At 41.7% G+C, this 18,083-nt stretch overlaps 1 protein-coding gene across 2 annotated transcripts; it reads left to right on the forward strand.

The window, feature by feature from the left end:
- The first annotated feature begins 1,437 nt into the window (after positions 1-1,437).
- On the forward strand, positions 1,438-16,376 carry PLEK2 (pleckstrin 2). 2 transcript variants are annotated; one of them, XM_077322500.1, is made up of 9 exons: positions 1,438-1,550; positions 6,944-7,108; positions 8,984-9,165; positions 10,612-10,703; positions 11,351-11,538; positions 12,004-12,105; positions 12,691-12,774; positions 13,242-13,320; positions 13,992-16,376. In XM_077322500.1, exons 1-9 carry the CDS (start codon positions 1,503-1,505, stop codon positions 14,117-14,119), a joined length of 1,068 nt encoding a protein of 355 aa, XP_077178615.1. In that variant the 5' UTR covers positions 1,438-1,502; the 3' UTR covers positions 14,120-16,376. The 2 variants fall into 2 exon arrangements, with proteins under 2 accessions (XP_077178615.1, XP_077178614.1); XM_077322499.1 differs by lacking the exon at positions 1,438-1,550 and adding an exon at positions 6,247-6,327.
- The last annotated feature ends 1,707 nt before the right edge of the window (positions 16,377-18,083 follow it).

Below are 18,083 nucleotides of genomic sequence, written 5' to 3' on the forward strand. Positions count from 1 at the left end.
CCACTATCAAACAAGTCAGCTCATGGTAGGTTACAACATAAAAGATCCCCACAGATAAAACATTAAAACCCTAACATAGTCTGATGGCGAGAATAATAAATAGTAAGAAATCCCACCCCCACCCCAAGCACCTCAGGGATCACTCTCAGGGTGCTGACAATAAATAAAATACAATAAAGTAAAGGTGGGGTCAGATTGTAAACAAATACAGTTTAGAATATTTTCTATCCATAATATTCAGTTCCTTGAGAAAAATAAATAGAAATACCTATTGATAAGAGACACATTCCTTGCAGAGGAGAAATACCCCAGCACTCTTTCCTGGGATACAATTTCCATTCTCATTTCTTTGCTCAAACAATGTTCTTTGCTATAGTGAAGGAAAAGATTTTTCATACCACCATTTTTTCTAGGTAGTTATCCATGCCTTTTGTCCCTGAGCTCTTTACAGGCATCATGAATAGACAGAGGCTGCTTTGTGATGTCCTGAACTGGGTTCATCATTTTTGTCCAATCCTTCTCCTTGACACTTCTTTTGCAGAATGCAAGTGGGGGAAAATTGGTTTCTGCAATCTTGTAACCCATTTTTGCCTTGGCACCCAAATGCTGGTACCTGGGCAAATGGGGGTTCATTTTCTGCTGACAAACTACCATTTAATTCTGGCTGAGAACTCTGCTTGGTGGGGAACAATCAAACTTTCACAGACTACACAGATTCAACTATCATGTAAGTGAGACCTAGATTGGTGGCTTGTGAAACTGTCCACCAAGGAAAGGAGGGATCATGTGAACAGAAAGCCAGGTCCAAGGCAATGTGGGGGAGGGAGTAATCTCCCCCCCCAAAAAAATTAAATAAAAAGAATACATCAAGCTCTACTCATTGAATTAATGAAAACCTATTAACAATGGTCCGAGATTTAAAAATAATAGAAAAAGAAGAAAAAGTCAGAACTAATTAAGAAGTTTCACAAAGGTTCTGGAATGTATTGTAACCCCTTCCCCCCTTAAAAAATAAAAGCCCTCTGCACAGGCCTGGCCAGGTTAGTGGCATATTAGTGCTGTCGGTATGCAGCTGGAGCTTATAGGCTTTAGAGCAAACAATATATTAATACATCCAACTTCAGAATGCCTGAAACCTTGAAGAACAAAACAAAACATTGTTGTCTCCATTCTTAGCTTCCATCTGTCTCCTTCCTCTGCTGTACAATCAGATTCCTGAGTCACTGGATGAGCTGGTCCTATCAGGTAGCGTTGTAGTGAAATAGTGCTACAGTTGAATGAGTCTCTTAAACTTTGCCTGTTTGGTATTATTTTAAGGGCAGGTGCTTTCCCACTGCCGGCTCAGTATTTACCTAACGTCTCTTGGCAAGGAAGGGGAATGGACGTCACGTTGGAGAAGGCGGTAACAAAAGTTAGTCTGCCTTTTAAAACTTCACATGCAAAGGGTTAGGCTTGCATCTGCTTGCACACTTATTAACTGACACAGTTTCTGGATTGCAAGAATGCAGGAAGGAAGTGGAATCTTGAAAGAGGGATTTCTTGTTAAAAAGGTACAGTCAGTCAAGCTTACAACTGCCTTAAAATGTTCCAGTCTTCAAAATAATGTTAAAATTAAGAAAATATTTTGGTTATTGCTTTTGAATGTGGAAGCTTTCTGAGAGCCAGCAGCAGTATTTAGAAGCTGGGCTGTGGACAGCAGCGCCCTAACATTTTGCTATCCTTCCTCTTGTCTCAACTTGCAGTGCTACCTTCTCAGCCGGATCAAATTCCTTCCCTGAATCCACTCTCCTAGCAGCCACTGCTTTTGATCATGTCTTTACGAGCACTTCTCTTTTTATATTTCTGCTCCTAGCTTCAGAACAATCTTGTTTTGCTTGCTCTACTAGATAGCTCAGTTTGAGTTTATTAGCCTGCACGTTTATTTTTGTTAGTGGATTTCTAAATTCAAATTCCAACCCAGTTACAAGGATTCATTTTTCATAAAAACTGCAACTCACCAGGCTTAAGTTGTTATAGGATTGTATCTTATTACTCTGCTTAGCTAATGGGGGTACATTTTTCTGGCACAAGGAGCCATTCTCTAAAACAAGAGGGTCTCTGAGCTCCTTGTATCAGAGGGACATACTGCCACTAGCTGAGCACAGTTCATAGAATCATAATATCATAGAGTTGGAAGGGGCCATTCAGGCCATCTAGTCCAACCCCCTGCTCTACGCAGGATCAGCCCTAAGCTGTTCAGTTCTCATTCACAGATCAGTTGATAATCCAAGGGGCATAAAAACAGTTGCTCTGCCTTCCATTCTTTTTGCTGGTGTCTGACACTGCATTTAGCATTTTTTTCTAGTAATTTCTAAGGTAAGTAACCCCCCTCCCTCCAGCTCCTGTGTTCCATCAACATGTTCCATCATGTATTTTTTTTCATGCAGTGGTTCCTTGTTACTCCATTTCCCTATGCATTTTTGTCTGTGTCTGATTTGCTGCAGTATATGAAGAATTCTTTTTTTCATTACTGTAGCTAAGCATAGTTTTAGACCTATTTCTCAGGAACAACAGATACATTGGTAAACTTCTGTCTTGACAATGCCATTTTCATGTTAGGGGCTCGTATCTGTTGCTTCTTGCAAAACCATAAACATAAAGGTGTCAGTCCCCATATGGAGGCTGAAGGGGTATTTTGCAAAGATAGGCTTTCCTACTTGAGAACGAACTCTTCTTTACTCATGAAATGCTTGGTCCAGAGAATGTATTGTTAAACTGTACATAGTTCTGTGGAAAAGTCAAGCTGCATTCAAGGAGCAGTTTGATTCACGATATGACACTATGTATGACACTGTAGTTGTGTGGACTATCCAATGCAGAGTTTGGAGCAGGGGACCAGGATCCTGGACTTTTAATTGGGATTTGCTGAGTTCCCGTTCCCAACCATTCATTGGACAATATATTGGACCTATCCAAGGCCTTCATTAAGGACCAACTGCATGTCTTGGCAGGAGCCTTAAACATGTATATAAGTTTCCCAGTTTTGCTTGCAGTTGTTTGGTGTTGATTGGTTGGAGCTGAAGTATCTGTGTGTATTTGAAGTGTCTCACTGATTTAATAGCAGCTTTGCCTGGAATTTTGTGTGTTAAGGAGAAAGTTAGGCTATAACCCATTTCTCTGGTGTGCTGGCTTTGCATACATCTGGATAGTTAACTTGGGGGTGGGAATTAATAAGCCAAAACATGAGAAGCAGGGTCTAGAAATGTGGAGTTGGAGCTGTTCCTCAAGCCATTGATTTGCTGGCTGTTCTCTACTGAGTCAGCATCACTTACTCACCCCCAAACTGTAAAACAGGAACAGCACAAATTGCCAGAGAAAATGTGCAGTAGGATCTTGGTACTGTGGGAAGAAAAGAAACTATTAGGGGATTGTATAGAGCAGAGAATTCCTTGACCCCTTTACAGTTTTTTGGTCCTGAATGCCCATCCAGAAGAGGCTTTTCCTGTTTCCATAGGGATGTTGGGATGAAGCTATATGTACGGTATATACATTTTTAGAGGACTTTGAATCTAAAATTTGCATTTAAGCACTATTAAGAAGGTTGGTGCTTAAGGAATAATTTGTATGTAGTATGTGTAGCGACCTCACAGAGAGAAATAAATTATGTACATCAGAATTCACCCTCAGTGTCTGCTCCACTCTTCCTTTGATGTAGAAAACAAGATGGGAAGAAGTTAGTAAGTAAGCAATAAAGGAAGTGGGCAGGGAATATTAACACTGTTGGTACTTTAGTCATAGGTAGATAGGCAAATGAGATCCCGTGATTCAACTCCCAAGGGAATTGTAAAGAAGGAAGAGGTGTTAAGTCAACTTTCCAATGATAAGCACCAGTTTTAAACAATATGCCTATTCAGAAGATCAGCAAAACAATTAAACCTGTTTTTCATTACAAAATGTCCTGAGAGAATATAAAACTCTTTGTTTAGGACAGCTCCTACTCTTGGGAACAGGATGTAGCTTTATGAGAGACCTTTTGGATTTCATTGACATGCACCCTTTGCCACACAATTCAAATAGGGATGCCAACCTCCAGGAGGGAGCTTGAAATCCCCCGGAATTAAAGGCTACAGTTCTCCTGGAGAAAATGGAAAGTTTGGAGGGTGGATTCTATGGCTTTGTACCCAGCTACTGTCTTTGTCCTCCCCACACTCCTTCCCTAAATCCCCAAGAGTTTTGCAACCTGGATTTGGCAAACCTGCTCACTGGGGAGGGGGATGACGATGACAATGACCTGACAACCCTACATTCAAATTCTGTTCTTTTATTAAGATGCTGAGTTTTCCTACTGAATTCTTGTATATTCCACAAATGTAATAATCTTGTTTTAAGGATAGAACTCTGCTACATATCACATCATCTGGACCTAGAGCATGAATCTGTTCATTTCTTCTTGTATATTTACATTGGTATTTGAGATACACAATCAGCGTGAATTTGTCCCAAACTCTCCTTTTGTTACAGGGATATCACACCTTCTGAACCTCTGTGATCCACAGGCATCTAACTATCTTGGAAACAGGTTTCCATACACACACACCCATTTCCCCTTTCTGGAGGAGCTGTCTGTGACCCTGAAAAGGCATGACTTGGGTTGAGGGACTTGCATGAACAAAGAATCATAGAATCATAGAATTGGAAGGCATCTCCTGGGTCATCTAGTCCAACCCCCTGCACTATGCAAGACACTCACAACCCTATTGCTCATTTACTGTAACCTGCCACCCCCTTGAGCCTTCACAGAATCAGCCTTTCCATCAGATAGCTATCCAGCCTCTGTTTAAAATTTTCCAAAGATGGAGAATTCACCACCTTCCAAGGAAGCCTGTTCCACTGAGAAACCACTCTGACCGGAACATCTTCTAGATGGTTAGATGGAATTTCTTTTGAATTAATCTCATCCCATTGGATGTGGTCCATTCCTCCAGGGCAAGAGAGAACAATTCTGCTCCATCCTCTACATGGCAGCCTTTTAAATATTTGAAGATGGTTATCAGATCCCCTCTCAATTGTCTCTTCTCCAGGCTAAACAGACCAAGCTCCCCTAACCTTTCTTCATACATCTTGGTCTCCAAACCCCTCACCATCTATGTTGCCCTCCTCTGGACACACTCCAATTTGTCTACATCCCTGTACAACTGTGGTGCCCAAAACTGAACACAGTACTCCAAGTGAAGCCGAACCAGAGCAGAGTAAAGCAGTACCATCACCTCCCATGATCTGGACATGATATTCCATTTGATACCGGCCAAAATCCCATTTGCCTTTTTAGCCACCAAGTCACACTGTTGACGTTCAATGTATGGTCTATTAAGAGTCCTTGATCCTTTTCACACATAGTACTGCCAAGACAAGTCTCCCCCATCCTAAATTGGTGTATATGGTTTTTCCTACCTAAATGCAGGACTTTACATTTGTCCCCATTGAATTTTATTTTATTTAGTTTAGCCCAGTTCACGAGCCAATCAATATAATCCTGTATTCTGATTCTGCTTCTGTTGTGTTTGCTACCCCTCCCAGTTTAGTATTGCCTGAAAATTTAATAAGTACCCTCTCTACTCCTTCATCCAAATCATGTATAAATATGTTGAACAACACAGGCCCCAGGACAGATCCCTGGGCAACTCCACTTGTCACTCTTCTCCAAGAGGATGCCGAACCATTAACATGTACCCTTTTGGTATGATCTGTCAACCAGTTATCGATCCACCTGACAAAATTAGGATCCATACTGCACTTTACCAACATGTCAAGAGCCACCTGGTGGTGGGGCACTGTTGACAGGAGGAAAATCAAGCAAAATTACCCCCCCCCCAATTTTGCCAGTTTCCACTGACACAAGAGGCTTGTATGGTGGTACTTTGTCCACTTCCTACTGCACACACACATACATACACGCACCATGCTAGGTGGCTTTTTGTCCACCTGGTTTCCCTGTACTGATACTTTGCAGGTGGGATGGGTTGCAGTGGGCTGCTGTGAGAAGGTGATTAGATCCACTCAGTCCCTTATTATGTACATGAAAAGTAATGTAGTATCTTGATGGGGAATTCCTCCATACTTTGTAAAAACCACCATGAATTCTCCTTGGCCTAATAGATCCAGTACCTATACATATTTCTTGTGCATCAGTTATTATGATGGCCAGCATAACCTTTTGGTTTGATCTGTTCTGCTGACACCAGTATCCTCCTATATTGGCAGAAGGCTTCTTGTGCTGGAGGAATGCACCAGAAGAACAGACATCCAGTTCAACAGGATCCAGTTCAACACACCCGGGCCGATGAATGGGTCAGTAGATGTGATGGTATCCTTGTAGTTGCCTCAAGGACAATTTAGGTCATTTTAAAATGTTCTGACAACCCAATCCTGATCAGGCTAAGGGGCTCTTGTTCCCCCTCTCCACACCTTATCAAGTGCTGAAACAGCTGTACCTCTCCATGGATCAGGATTGGGTCTTTGTAGCATTTTATTTTTACATGGCAGCAGTCACAAGGATGCCATCATACCTAGTTTGGCCCTCGCTTATGGAAATATGCTAGTCTAGATTGAAGTTTAATTTTAGGGCTTTAAAAAGAATGCTTGCAAGCTGAGCTTGCCTCCTCTACTCGATTTTTGCAGAGAACGTATATCTTATAACTTCTATGCAAATGGGTACCGTTCTGTTTATTGTGGTCACACCTAGTATGGATGGATGTGAAGCACATTATTATTATAAAAATCTCATGAACTTGTTTTTGATAGGTTATTGTTATTGTTGATATATGAACTAGTATAATATAGACTAAAACAAATTACTGTAAGTATGAATTATTATGGGGGTGGGAATCCTAGATGTACAACACTGACAGTGATAGATAAATGTCTTTAACCTTCTGCTACTAAAATCTCCATTCCTTGTCTGCAGGGGCGTGTTGTCCACAACTGGAAGACAAGGTGGTTTGTTCTTCTCCAAGACAGGCTGCTCTATTATAAACTTGTGGGAGGAAAGAAGGAAGCTTCTCCAAAAGGAATAATTCTTCTGGATTGCTGCACAATCACCTGCCCATGTTTGGAGTTCGAGAACAGACCGGTATGACCTAACGGGTGCCCGTTTGATGATAGCCATTGCTGATGCATTGGCTGTAGGAAATGAAGGGAACAAATTACACAATCTTGCTGCGCTGGAAAGTGGGAGGGCGGTGTCTCTGCCTGGGGCATTCAAAGTTATAGAATGCCACCTCTGACCAGACTGATTGCAGTCTTGCTCTGATAGTCAGAGATAGTTTTATCCTCCATGGATCTGTTTAATTCACTTTTAAAGTGGTCTATGCTTGTAGTTATCACTACTTCCTCTGGCAGCGAATTCCATATTTTAATAACTCACTGTGTAAAGAGTGTTTTTGTCCGTCCTGTATCTACAGCCCATCAGCTTCACTGGATGCCCTTGATTTCTAGTAATCTTTGCCACTTGTCTCTAGCCCGTGCATAACTTTATCAACCTCTGACACATCCCTCAAGTAATCTCTTTTCTAAATTGTAAAATTCCAGACTCTTCTGGTTTTCTTCATAGGAAAAGGAGCTCCAATCCTTTAATTATCTTGGTTGCCCTCTTTCCTACTTTTTCCCAGCTCTGTGGTGTCCTTTTTGAGATATGGTAACAGGGAGGGCACAGAGTATTTCAAATAATGCCATACCACAGATCTATACAGGGATATTATAATATTGGCTGGTTTGTTTTCAGTCCTTCTAATATTTCCTAACAGTTTGCCTTATTTACTGCTGTAGCACACATCTAATCCCATCTGTTTCTTCCTATTGCCTTGGGTTCCCTGGTCACTTTATCAGTGCTGCATTCAATAAGGGCCATTCCGCACATTGAAAAAAATAGCGTTACGCCAGTGCAATGGTGTAACACTATTAAAAAATTGCGCCTCTGACCATTCCTCACCTCCTGGCTCTCTCGCTCTCTTCTGCCATCTTCTCGCACTTCTTGGCACTCCATATGCCTGTTTGAAATGACGGAGGAGAGGAAAGTGCAACTCTCCTCTGCCTGTCAATCAAGCCAGGCAACCAATCACCTTTCTCCCTGTTTTAAAGGGACCACAATGCAAGCTTATTTTGTAAAAGTAAAACTTCTCAGTTGCTATGTTTATGCATCTAATCATAGTTGCATAGTGCTTACTTTACTGCCACTGTTTTGGAATTATGAGCCCTGAAGCTTTATAAAAGTAACCTAGTTCCCAAATTGGGGGGGGGGGGGGTAGAGAGGCATGCTTTGCTATATATATATAAAGCATGTTCTGGAGAAGGGGTAGGGAGGCTGGTGTGAGGGCAGGCGCTGTAGGTGGAGATAGCGCTACTTCGGCTGTCCATATTTCCTTGGCATGTGGCTTGCTGTGTGCTCTCCTCTTGCTCGCATTACATGGCTAGGGGAATCCACTTTTGTGGATTCCCCAGCTAGCCCTTTAAAATGGAGGATGTAGCTGCCAGTTTGCTGCTGGGATGCTGGATGGTGATAATGTTGTGTAAAACATCAAAAAAATGTTGTCAGCAAAAGGTAAGCCTTTCACTATATTTTCTGGGTGCAGTATGGCCCTAAGTCTTCACCTTCTATTTGGCTCATAACATTGCTTGTGAGTCGCGTTCTTTTCTAATGTTACAAACTGAGGACTTGAATGATAAACCAGAAGATAATTCTGAAAGGAACAATATTGCCCCTTCCCCACCACAGCTTTCAAAGCTGCACGGCTATCATAATATTTTTTAAAAGTCAAACTCTCAGTCTGAGGCAACACCTAATCTTGTGTGCTTGCCACTAGAGTCATAAAGCTGTTCAAAATCTGTGTTTCTCATTGTTTGGATGAAATCACAGTCAGAAAATATGTGTTTCTGAGGCATGCTTGGCTTTGCTGATAGCTGGCAAATACCATAATTCCTTTTTTTCTTTGCACTGTTAATTTTGTAGCTGGTTATTAAACTGAATACAAAAAACAGTACTGAATATTTCCTCGATTCATGCTCCAGAGAAGAACGTGATACTTGGGCACTGGACATCACAAGTGCTATTCATGCTGGCAATCCAGTGCAAGTTCGGCAGCTACATCTTATGAAAAATTCCTTCAAACTGCCTTCAAATATCAGCCTGAAGTAAGTGTAAAACAGTTATTCAGACTACATTCCTATGATCCATATATGTGTATCATAGAAAACAAATTTCGAGCTCGCCTCCCTTCCAGTTCTCCACAGTTTAACATATTTAAAGGCCAGTATGGTAAAACCCTGCAGAAGCATCTACAGACTGACCCCTTTGTAGCAAATACTGTTGTCTCTGCCACGGATACATGCTTATGCAACAGGTGATTTGTTGACTATTGAATACTCTACCCTTGACAACTGGCTGCTGAATGTGTGAACCTTGTTTGAGGAAAGACTAATGCAAATTCTGTCTGTGGTCTGTGGTGGCCCATTCAGTGTGGGTTATGCATGTAAAGGTTTTCATCAAAGCCAGCATGCTGACCCTTTTAAATCATCATTTTTTAAAATGGTCGTTCTTCTCCAAGGATTATGCATTTGAAAGATGACCTTATGCCAGCAAATAGTGTAAGGGGGGGGGCAATTCCTCCATTGTGCTAGACACTCGTTGGCAGGCCATGGTCAGCTGCAATGTCACCTGACCACCACTCCGGCACATGCTACTAGGGAGGCCTTATAGGAATTGTTGTTCATGGACATGGAGACAGCAACAAGAAATTTCCATGGGGGTACACAGTCTTTTGAAAACACCACCACCTTTCCCCCTCAAAGGTATGCTGTTCCTTGTAGAGAGTGGACTGAAATGGTTGCAAATGCCTCTGAGGGAATGAATAAAGTAATTCCTGCTGCTGCAATCTTGTTATTGCAGAGGTGGGAGGATCTAAGCTGAACAAGGGGTGCCTCAAACTCCCATTGGTAGATGAGGGACTAGAGACTATCTGTTTCCCTCACTGGTGTACGGTGGTATAGGAGAGATCAAAAATAAACTAGTATTTATGCCTGCGAAAACAGGTGTTTTCCTGACCATTGTAAAAGAAAAGTTGTTTTAAATACTGCAGTGAAAAGACGCAGTGGCTGCTATAAATGGGGAATGCTGTGCGTAATCAAAAATACTGTGGTGGCATTTCTGTGGTGAAACCAGCTCCATGTGCAGAAATAAAAACACCATCCTTTGGGGCAGACTTTTTGCAAGGTTTTCTGCCCTGCATATTACACCCAGATGGACCAGATTTCCATTAATGCAGGGGTAGTCAACCTGTGGTCCTCCAGATGTTCATGGAATACAAGTCCCATGAGTCCCTGCCAGCAAATGCCTATCTGGAGGACCACAGGTTGACTACCCCAGCAAGTGATCAAGTGTAAGTGTTTGTGCGAACCAGCCCTAGGAGGGCATTTTTTAATTCCCATGTTATTCCTGCCAGACCTTCCATTTGTGGAAGGGACACTTGTGATACAAGCCAGAGCTCCTTGTCAATTGCATGAACTGAGACTGAGAAATTTTGGCCATTTTACCAGACCGGATTTTCTGGTTAACACTGTCCATTCTTTGTTCTTTTACAGTCATATTGTAGATAAAATGCATGACAACAGTAGCGGAGTTAAGCTGACGCCTAACACTGAACAAGGCAACATGTATAAAGAAAGCTTTACAGGTACACAACTCCCATGATCGCCAGCCTTTCAGTATTTTGATATTCCTTGATAAAAAAAGGCTCATCAGGGTCCAGCCACCTGGTCTCATTAGCTCAGAATTAGCTCAGAATTAGCACTGATTAAATGTGAAAGAATAATTAGTATGTTTTCAGTGAGTGAAAATAATGAGATCTCACAGATCTAGGATTAGATGCAAGAAATTCAAGGTCACAGCATGACACCCCCCCCCCAAATAGCAATATTAAGTGCTATTTCTCTTACCCTCAAAGCTTTTCTAATCCACCTCAAGCCTTAAGCAACACGTTGCAGGAAATTTATGGATGCTCCTGAAACCCATCTTTCAGATAATGTTTAGCAAAAGACAAGGATTAGAGCTTGACTTGTAGAGGTGGGTGATAAATTGACAGCAAGCATACAGCTCTGTAGGCCTCAATCCAAGTCTTTATAGAAGAGTGGAAGAGGAAAGAAAGTATTCTGGAAAAACGACGCTGGCCTAGGTTACAGAAATAAGTATTAAATGGTCAAATGACTCCTTCTGGCACCTTTCTCCATGAAAGGATGAGAGTGCCTGGCTCCCCCTGCCTTTGTGACAGGTGTGCTGCAGGTTGTCTTTGGTGGTCTTCAGGAATGCTTTGCCTCTTCTCAGGTGCTGCACTGGTGGACTGGCTGATTTCCAACCGATTTTCTGCCTCCCGGCTAGAATCAGCCACGCTGGCCTCTGTGCTGATGGAAGAAAATTTCACCAAGCCTGTGGGAGCCCGGAGTGTTGAGGCCATGAGGAATGGCGACCTGGCAGAGCAGTTTTTAGATGACTCCACTGCACTCTATACGTTTGTAAGCAATTTATTTAAGGCAGATCTCCCTTTGTCATGACACTTAAATTGAAGGTAGACATGCATGTGCCGTGGTTGGGGGAGGGGGGAATCACAAAAAGCATGATTCAGATGACAAACTGTTTGAAAGATAACTTGAAAATAATCTTTCAAATGCTTTGAAGATTTAGCTCAAAAACTGATACAGTAGATGGACTGCACTGAGTCTGTATTCAGAATGGGAGCAGCTTGGCAACTTGGCCTTTATGCAAGTCTGCAATAAAGGAAGCCAGTTCATACATGTTTGTTTTTATGATTTTGTAATAAGCTTATACCTGGCAAAAAAGCTGCTTGGGCGTGGGATTTTTCTTTCACAATAATAGCACAATTAATACTTTATTATCAGGGCCAAATAGCTATGTTTTGGTTTATGAATTTCTCTTTCTTTCCCAAAATTTCCAATTTAAAAAAATATATTTAATTCCAGGCAGAAAGCTACAGGAAGAAAGTCAGCTCCAAGGAAGAGCTTCATCTTAATATTCTTGAACTGAGTGGCACAATTGTAAAACAAGGCTTTTTAATAAAACAGGTAACTGTGACTTTTGGATCATGAAAGCAAACTATGTGCATGCATGGCAATGCTCGCTGGAATAAAAAATCCTAACTATTAAACTCCATACAAAAAAAAATACAGAATATTTTCTCTATTTGTGCTCCAGAGAAGCACCTACTCCATGCCCTTTACAAAGAGGGTTCCTTAAGAATCATAATGATATTGTGACCAGGAAATCCTTGGTCCTCCATAACATTATTTAACGCCAATTCAAATAGCTTTAGGAAGCTGGTTATTCCCCTTGACCATAGTGTTCTTAAACTAGTCAGGAATGTGCTTGCAATACCACAGTTATGTGGCTTTAAGGGGCTATTCACCATGCAAACATGAAGATTAACTGCACTAAGTGTAAAAATTCAGTTGAGCTCTATTCGTGATAATTTCTTCCCCTCTCCAGCTTACATATGTCATAGTTATCAGAATCAACAAATCAATTATGTTGGCTAGCTGATTATCCTCAGATTTCAATGATGCCTTGAAAATAAACCCCAGACCCTGAAAACCAGCATTCTGGAGACTGAGAAGGACAGTTCACTGAGTTTTATCCCTTCAACTTCTCAGGGGCACAAGCGGAAAAATTGGAAGGTGCGGCGTTTTGTCCTGAGAGCTGACCCTGCTTTCCTGCACTACTATGATCCTACTAAGGTGCAACAACAGACTCAGCATATTTCTGATTATTTTCTGCATTACTTTTTAAAACACAAGGCTAACATAATTTCTTTTTAATTCCTTCTTATACTGGCTTCTGTGAGGCTGAGGTCACACTCACTCAAAATGGGAGCAGAGGGAGGGGTGAGCAGTCCAAGTAATCGACATGGCTGGAATTAAACACAATTAGGGTAACCCTTTAGTGAAGTCGTGTGTTCCATTTTTAATCAAGACACTGCCTCTTTAGATAATGAACTTTGAATGTCATCAGAAAGGCAAACAGTGCTGGGAAAGAACTGTAGAGAAATAAACTATAACAGGAATGGGCTGAGACGAGTCTTAAGTGCTAATGGTGTGGCCATCTGCCGTCTAGGCAAGTCTTCCTTGCCAGAGTAAAATGTTTTGCAGGGTACTTATTTAGATTCTTCACTCCTCTCACTCAGCTTTTCCCCTCCACTCTGCAGGACGATAACAGGCCAGCTGGTGGCTTTTCTCTTCGTGGCTGCCTTGTCTCAGCATTAGAGGACAATGGTGTCCCTACAGGTGAGTTGCAAGCATTCGGCAACAATGAGCTCCTCTGGAATTTCTCACATACTGCTTTCCCGCTATCCATAATCCTTAATGTGGACTACCAGCTTGTGCTGAGAGAGCTTTCGCAATTGTCATTCACACTGCATCTTGGAAAAGAATGTTTGGAAGTGGCTGCCACAGTCATTACATAAATGGCTGGCTCACACAAAAGGTTCTTGAGGTGACTGTATGCCCACATACAGGGGCAGACTGGCCATCAAGCCTGTTGAAAAAGTTCCTATGGATCAATGCCTGATTGGCCGCCACCTCCTACCAGTGCCACCCTGACCCAAGCAATGGGGCATGTGTAGTTTAACCATAAGCTAGAGAAGGAGGCAGCCTCCTGCAACTTCACTCATATGGGGTGGGGTGGGCCCAAAACAGCCTTGTTTCCTCTTTCCTTTGGGAGCAGTGCCAGGGTGGACTGGGGAGGAGCCCTTTCCAGGGTTGATTTCCCTTCCAGTCCACCCCTGACCGTGTAAGGCCATGATCACACCAAAAATGTGCCACTTCTTTGGACTGCTCATGCATTCTCCCTCTTTCCCTCCTGTATCATTCAGTTGCTTTCTCTTTATCACTGCTGCTATAGCAGTTGTGCTGTCCTAATGCCTTCCTAATCTATTGCTTCCCACCCTCTTTTACAGGAGTGAAAGGAAATGTGCAGGGTAATCTCTTCAAAATCATCACTAAGAATGACATCCACTACTACATACAGGCCAGTTCCAAGGCAGAGAGGGTACAGTGGATTGAGGCCATTAAACGGTTAACTTAAAATTGTGCTAAACTGGACAAGAGCAGAATCCAACCAAGCTGACTACTGTTTGCGTATACACGACTGTCAACTTTGAGATGTATGAGTGAGGCATTTCAGCTGAGCACATAGCTCGTTTCTGACAAATATATGGCTTTACCATTGGGTCACATTGGCTTTACCTTTGGGTCACATTAGCCACTAAGTGGAGGAAGTGTCAAGCAGTCACCTTAAGGCCACAGAAAGGGGCAAACTACCCTTCCCCCAGCAAATTACAGTGCAGGAGGGGAACAGAAAGCTCCTCCTCCCCCCTTGCAGTGCTCTAGGACTGAATGGAGTAATGGAGTCCTTTCAAGATAAGTTCTCCCATTCATACATGTGACAGTGAGTTGGGTCAGTCACCTGTTTCCCAAGTCATGCTACCTATCCTGTCTAGTTTGGCTCTCAGTCCACTTTCACGCAGACTCCTACAATTCCTCAACCTTCAAGGATATACCACTTCATACTTCCCCATGAACCTATTCAGCCACTAAGGCCATCTTTTGACACCCTGCTTCAGGTGCCTCTGATTTCTGAGAATTTTCTCAGCCTGGCAACTAACAACAGATTGAGGTAAAATCAAGAGAGTTTTGAGCAATTCCTAGAGCTACGGGATGTCATTTCCCCTTTTCCCCAGAAGTGACATCATGCTGTCCATGATGGTGGTGTTTCATTTTGTCTCCTGCCATTTGGGGCCAGTGGCATGTCTCCTACATAGTGGAAGGCCTGCAAACCCTCATCCCCAGGGATATTTATATCTCCCCTTCTGTCACTTTCTTCTGCCTGTAGGTAAAGACTTTTTGTTTTGTTTGGCATTTTCACAGTTATTCCCTCCTTCATGTCCTGTGCTTTAATTACTGTTTTATGTGCTTTTGATATTTGTTTTGGGTTTTGTTGTTATTTTTTTTAAATATATTTTTATAATGTCCCAACTATTAGCCAATTTGGTGACCCTACTTGGGCAGAAAGGTGGCTATAAATTTTGTAAATAAAAATAAATAAAATTGTGTGTCTCTTTAGAAAACATTTCTCTAACTGGCCATAATATCATTTTGGGTACTGTTTTTGCATGGCTGGTGTTGCCTTTAGCGCAGTAGTCATCCTGCAAAACCCTTAGGAAACTCTCTGAGTGTTGCTAGGCACAGATGGTTAATGATGGAAAGTTAGAACATAAAAAAGGAATAAATCAGGGTAAACCATAACGACCTTTTAAATTTTTTAGGATGATTTTTAACATATTTAATTATACTTTTCTAGTTGTAAAATCTTATGTTTTTTGATGCAGTCCTAAAAACATCTAGTGTGGTTTAGAGTTAAAAAATGTGGGGCGAGTATCTGGGAGACCCAGGTCTGAATTCCCACCTCTGCCATGGAAACTCGCTGGGTGATCTGGGCCAGTCACATTCTCTCAGCCTTACCTACCTCACAGGGTTGTTGTGAGGATAAAACAGAGGCAAGAAGAATGATGTGAGCTGCCTTGGGTCTCTATTGGTGAGGAAAGTGAGGTATGAATGAATTAAATAAATAAATTCTAACTTCATTTTATAAAGTGTAAAGTGCTTGAGTGCACTGTTGGCCACTGAAATTATCATTGTACACTGATTATATTGACTCAGAGTAATAATTAACAAACCATTACTTTGTCTCTTCACATTTTGTCCTCATCATAAATTATCCAGCTCAGAAAGTTTTATGAGACTGTCTTCTTGTATCACAGCTATCCTTTAGAGAAGTATACACTTGGAAATAATAGCATAAGAGATTAAGAGCAGATTTATAACAAAATTGAATATAACAAAATTCTACCAGCTGCCCTCAAATGTATCTTGTTTGTGTCACCAAGACAACAGCTTCAGTGGTTTAGATCCTATGCTTTAGTTATAGCACGGCCTTGCTGGATACCCAAGAGCTTCCATCGACCCAAGATGCTCTTCTGCTAATGTAGTCCTTCGTTAATACAAGAATCCTTGTGGAGTCAGCTGGGTGGATTGCATCATCAGCAGAAGTAGAAAATGGTACAATCCAATCCAGCAACAAATGCATGTTGAATAAGAGGGGGCATGGAAGAAAAAGAGATCTGTACAATATTCAGGTAGTGTCATTATTTGTTTAATGTAGTATATATGAGAGGGGATTGGTAAATGGATAGCCATGTCTCGATAAAAAAAACAAATGCAAATTACAAATTGTGTGTATCACTAGTGTACAGGGTATATTTAAGCATGATGGTGAGACAGGACTCCCAGTTTCTAATGTCAATCTGGAACCGATAAAATTCTAGTTAGGAAACTTCTCGTATGTGACCACAGTGTTGCCACACCAGTTGAAATCCCTAGAGATGGAGACCACAGGACATAGATTATAAGAAGTCATATGTCTTGAGTTCCCCTGTTTATTTTTAAAGAACTATCTGTCTAACCTGTATTTCCTGTACAACAAGTCTAGGAATAGCAACTGTACATCGTACTTGGCTGAGATGTGATCAAGCTATATTTTCCAACAATGAATGCATTTTGTTGGAACAAAGGTACAGCACTGGGTTTTCTAAAAAGCCAAAGAGATAATCTGCTGGAGCCGAGTTTGTTGAGTAGCTTTGTTGAGTTTGTTGCTTTCTCATTTCATCGCTGCTCACTGAACCTCTCCCCACCAGTTTTGTTCCTGACACAGTGGACCCTCAGACAGCAAGGGGACTTTAGTAAGAAGGGAAATCAGGAGCTAATTGCGCCCTTCTTCCTATGATAGAAGAGCTCTTCTAACATCACAAACTGGGATATGACACAAAGCACTATATGTATGTTTATCACAAGGCAGCTGATAAAAGGCTAAAGGTTTCCAAGATAAACTGCAGTGAACATTCAACGAACCATTCCAAACTAGGGATGTTTAAAAATGTTTGTGACTATTTTCACCTTCCCTCATATGTCTAAGACACTTTTCTCCATAAGGAGAGCCCTCCTTGACTAGGCCAGTGGTCTAGTCCAGCTTCTTTGTTTCACACAGTAGCCTCCCAGTTGACTCGAAAGGCTGCAAATGGGATGGAAAACCTAGCCCCCCGACCGCAACCCAACCATCGCCACAACTAGTCTTCCAGTCCTTCCTCCTGGAGTAAGCAATGTCTGGTGTACGAAAGAAAATAATCCTGCAGGGGAAGGCCCATCAGCACCATCTTTCCTTTATTCTCTGTCTGTTACCAGATTACTACTCTTAGGGCAATACTCACAACTGTCTCTCAGCTAGTGATGTGGTTATGAACCTATCTCTGTTCCTTATTATCTAGATGTTAGTTCTTGAATAAAGCATTCTCCTTCAGTGGGGGAAGTAATATGAACTGGTTAGGTCATGCCTCTTCTTGCTCCAGGCAGAGCTATGCAAATTTTGTGTGACTCTCCTGGGGCAGAGTGAGGCTTCCCCTGCAGTTTCAGTACCCCTGCAGCTCCAGACAATGTGACTAGTGAAACAGGAGCTAAAGATCCTCTGTGCTTGAAAAGAGTTATTAGTCAGCTAGAGGAGGAGGAAGCTTGAAGGAAGCACAATAGATGGGCATCCCACCTATCAGCTCTGAATATATAAATAATAAAGGAGAGTTAATTTGCTATTCTTGTGGCAAACCATGGCATATCAAGTGCAATTGCCCTTCAGGCACTACTCAAAGAAAAACTTTTCACAAAATGTTAGGGAGATGCAGAAAGGCTCTGCTTAAAATTAATGAACAGCCAACAAAGCCTGATATTATTACAGGGAGCACAAAAAGCACCACTCCATACATCGATTCCTGTTCTACTTCACACATGCAATAACAGAACTTTCTTTAAAACATTAGATGATGAAATTAAAGAGAAATTGTATGTAGGAGATGAGAATATCCTCTGAATTAAAGGCATAAGCTCTGGGACATTGTATTGCAGACTTCCAAAAGGTAAAACCTGAGAAGTCCTTGTTACAATTC

The sequence above is a fragment of the Paroedura picta genome, chromosome 2, assembly GCF_049243985.1.
Source record: "Paroedura picta isolate Pp20150507F chromosome 2, Ppicta_v3.0, whole genome shotgun sequence".
NCBI classification, from domain to species: Eukaryota; Metazoa; Chordata; class Lepidosauria; order Squamata; family Gekkonidae; genus Paroedura; species Paroedura picta.

What these genes read in the sequence shown, in the direction of transcription:
- PLEK2 (XM_077322499.1), top strand. Translation starts at nt 6,262, where the DNA reads ATGCACCAGAAGAACAGACATCCAGTTCAACAGGATCCAGTTCAACAC. An exon ending in AAGGCTTTTTAATAAAACAG is followed by an intron (nt 12,106 to 12,690) that starts GTAACTGTGACT and finishes TCAACTTCTCAG; the next exon opens with GGGCACAAGCGGAAAAATTG. An exon ending in ACTACTATGATCCTACTAAG is followed by an intron (nt 12,775 to 13,241) that starts GTGCAACAACAG and finishes TCCACTCTGCAG; the next exon opens with GACGATAACAGGCCAGCTGG.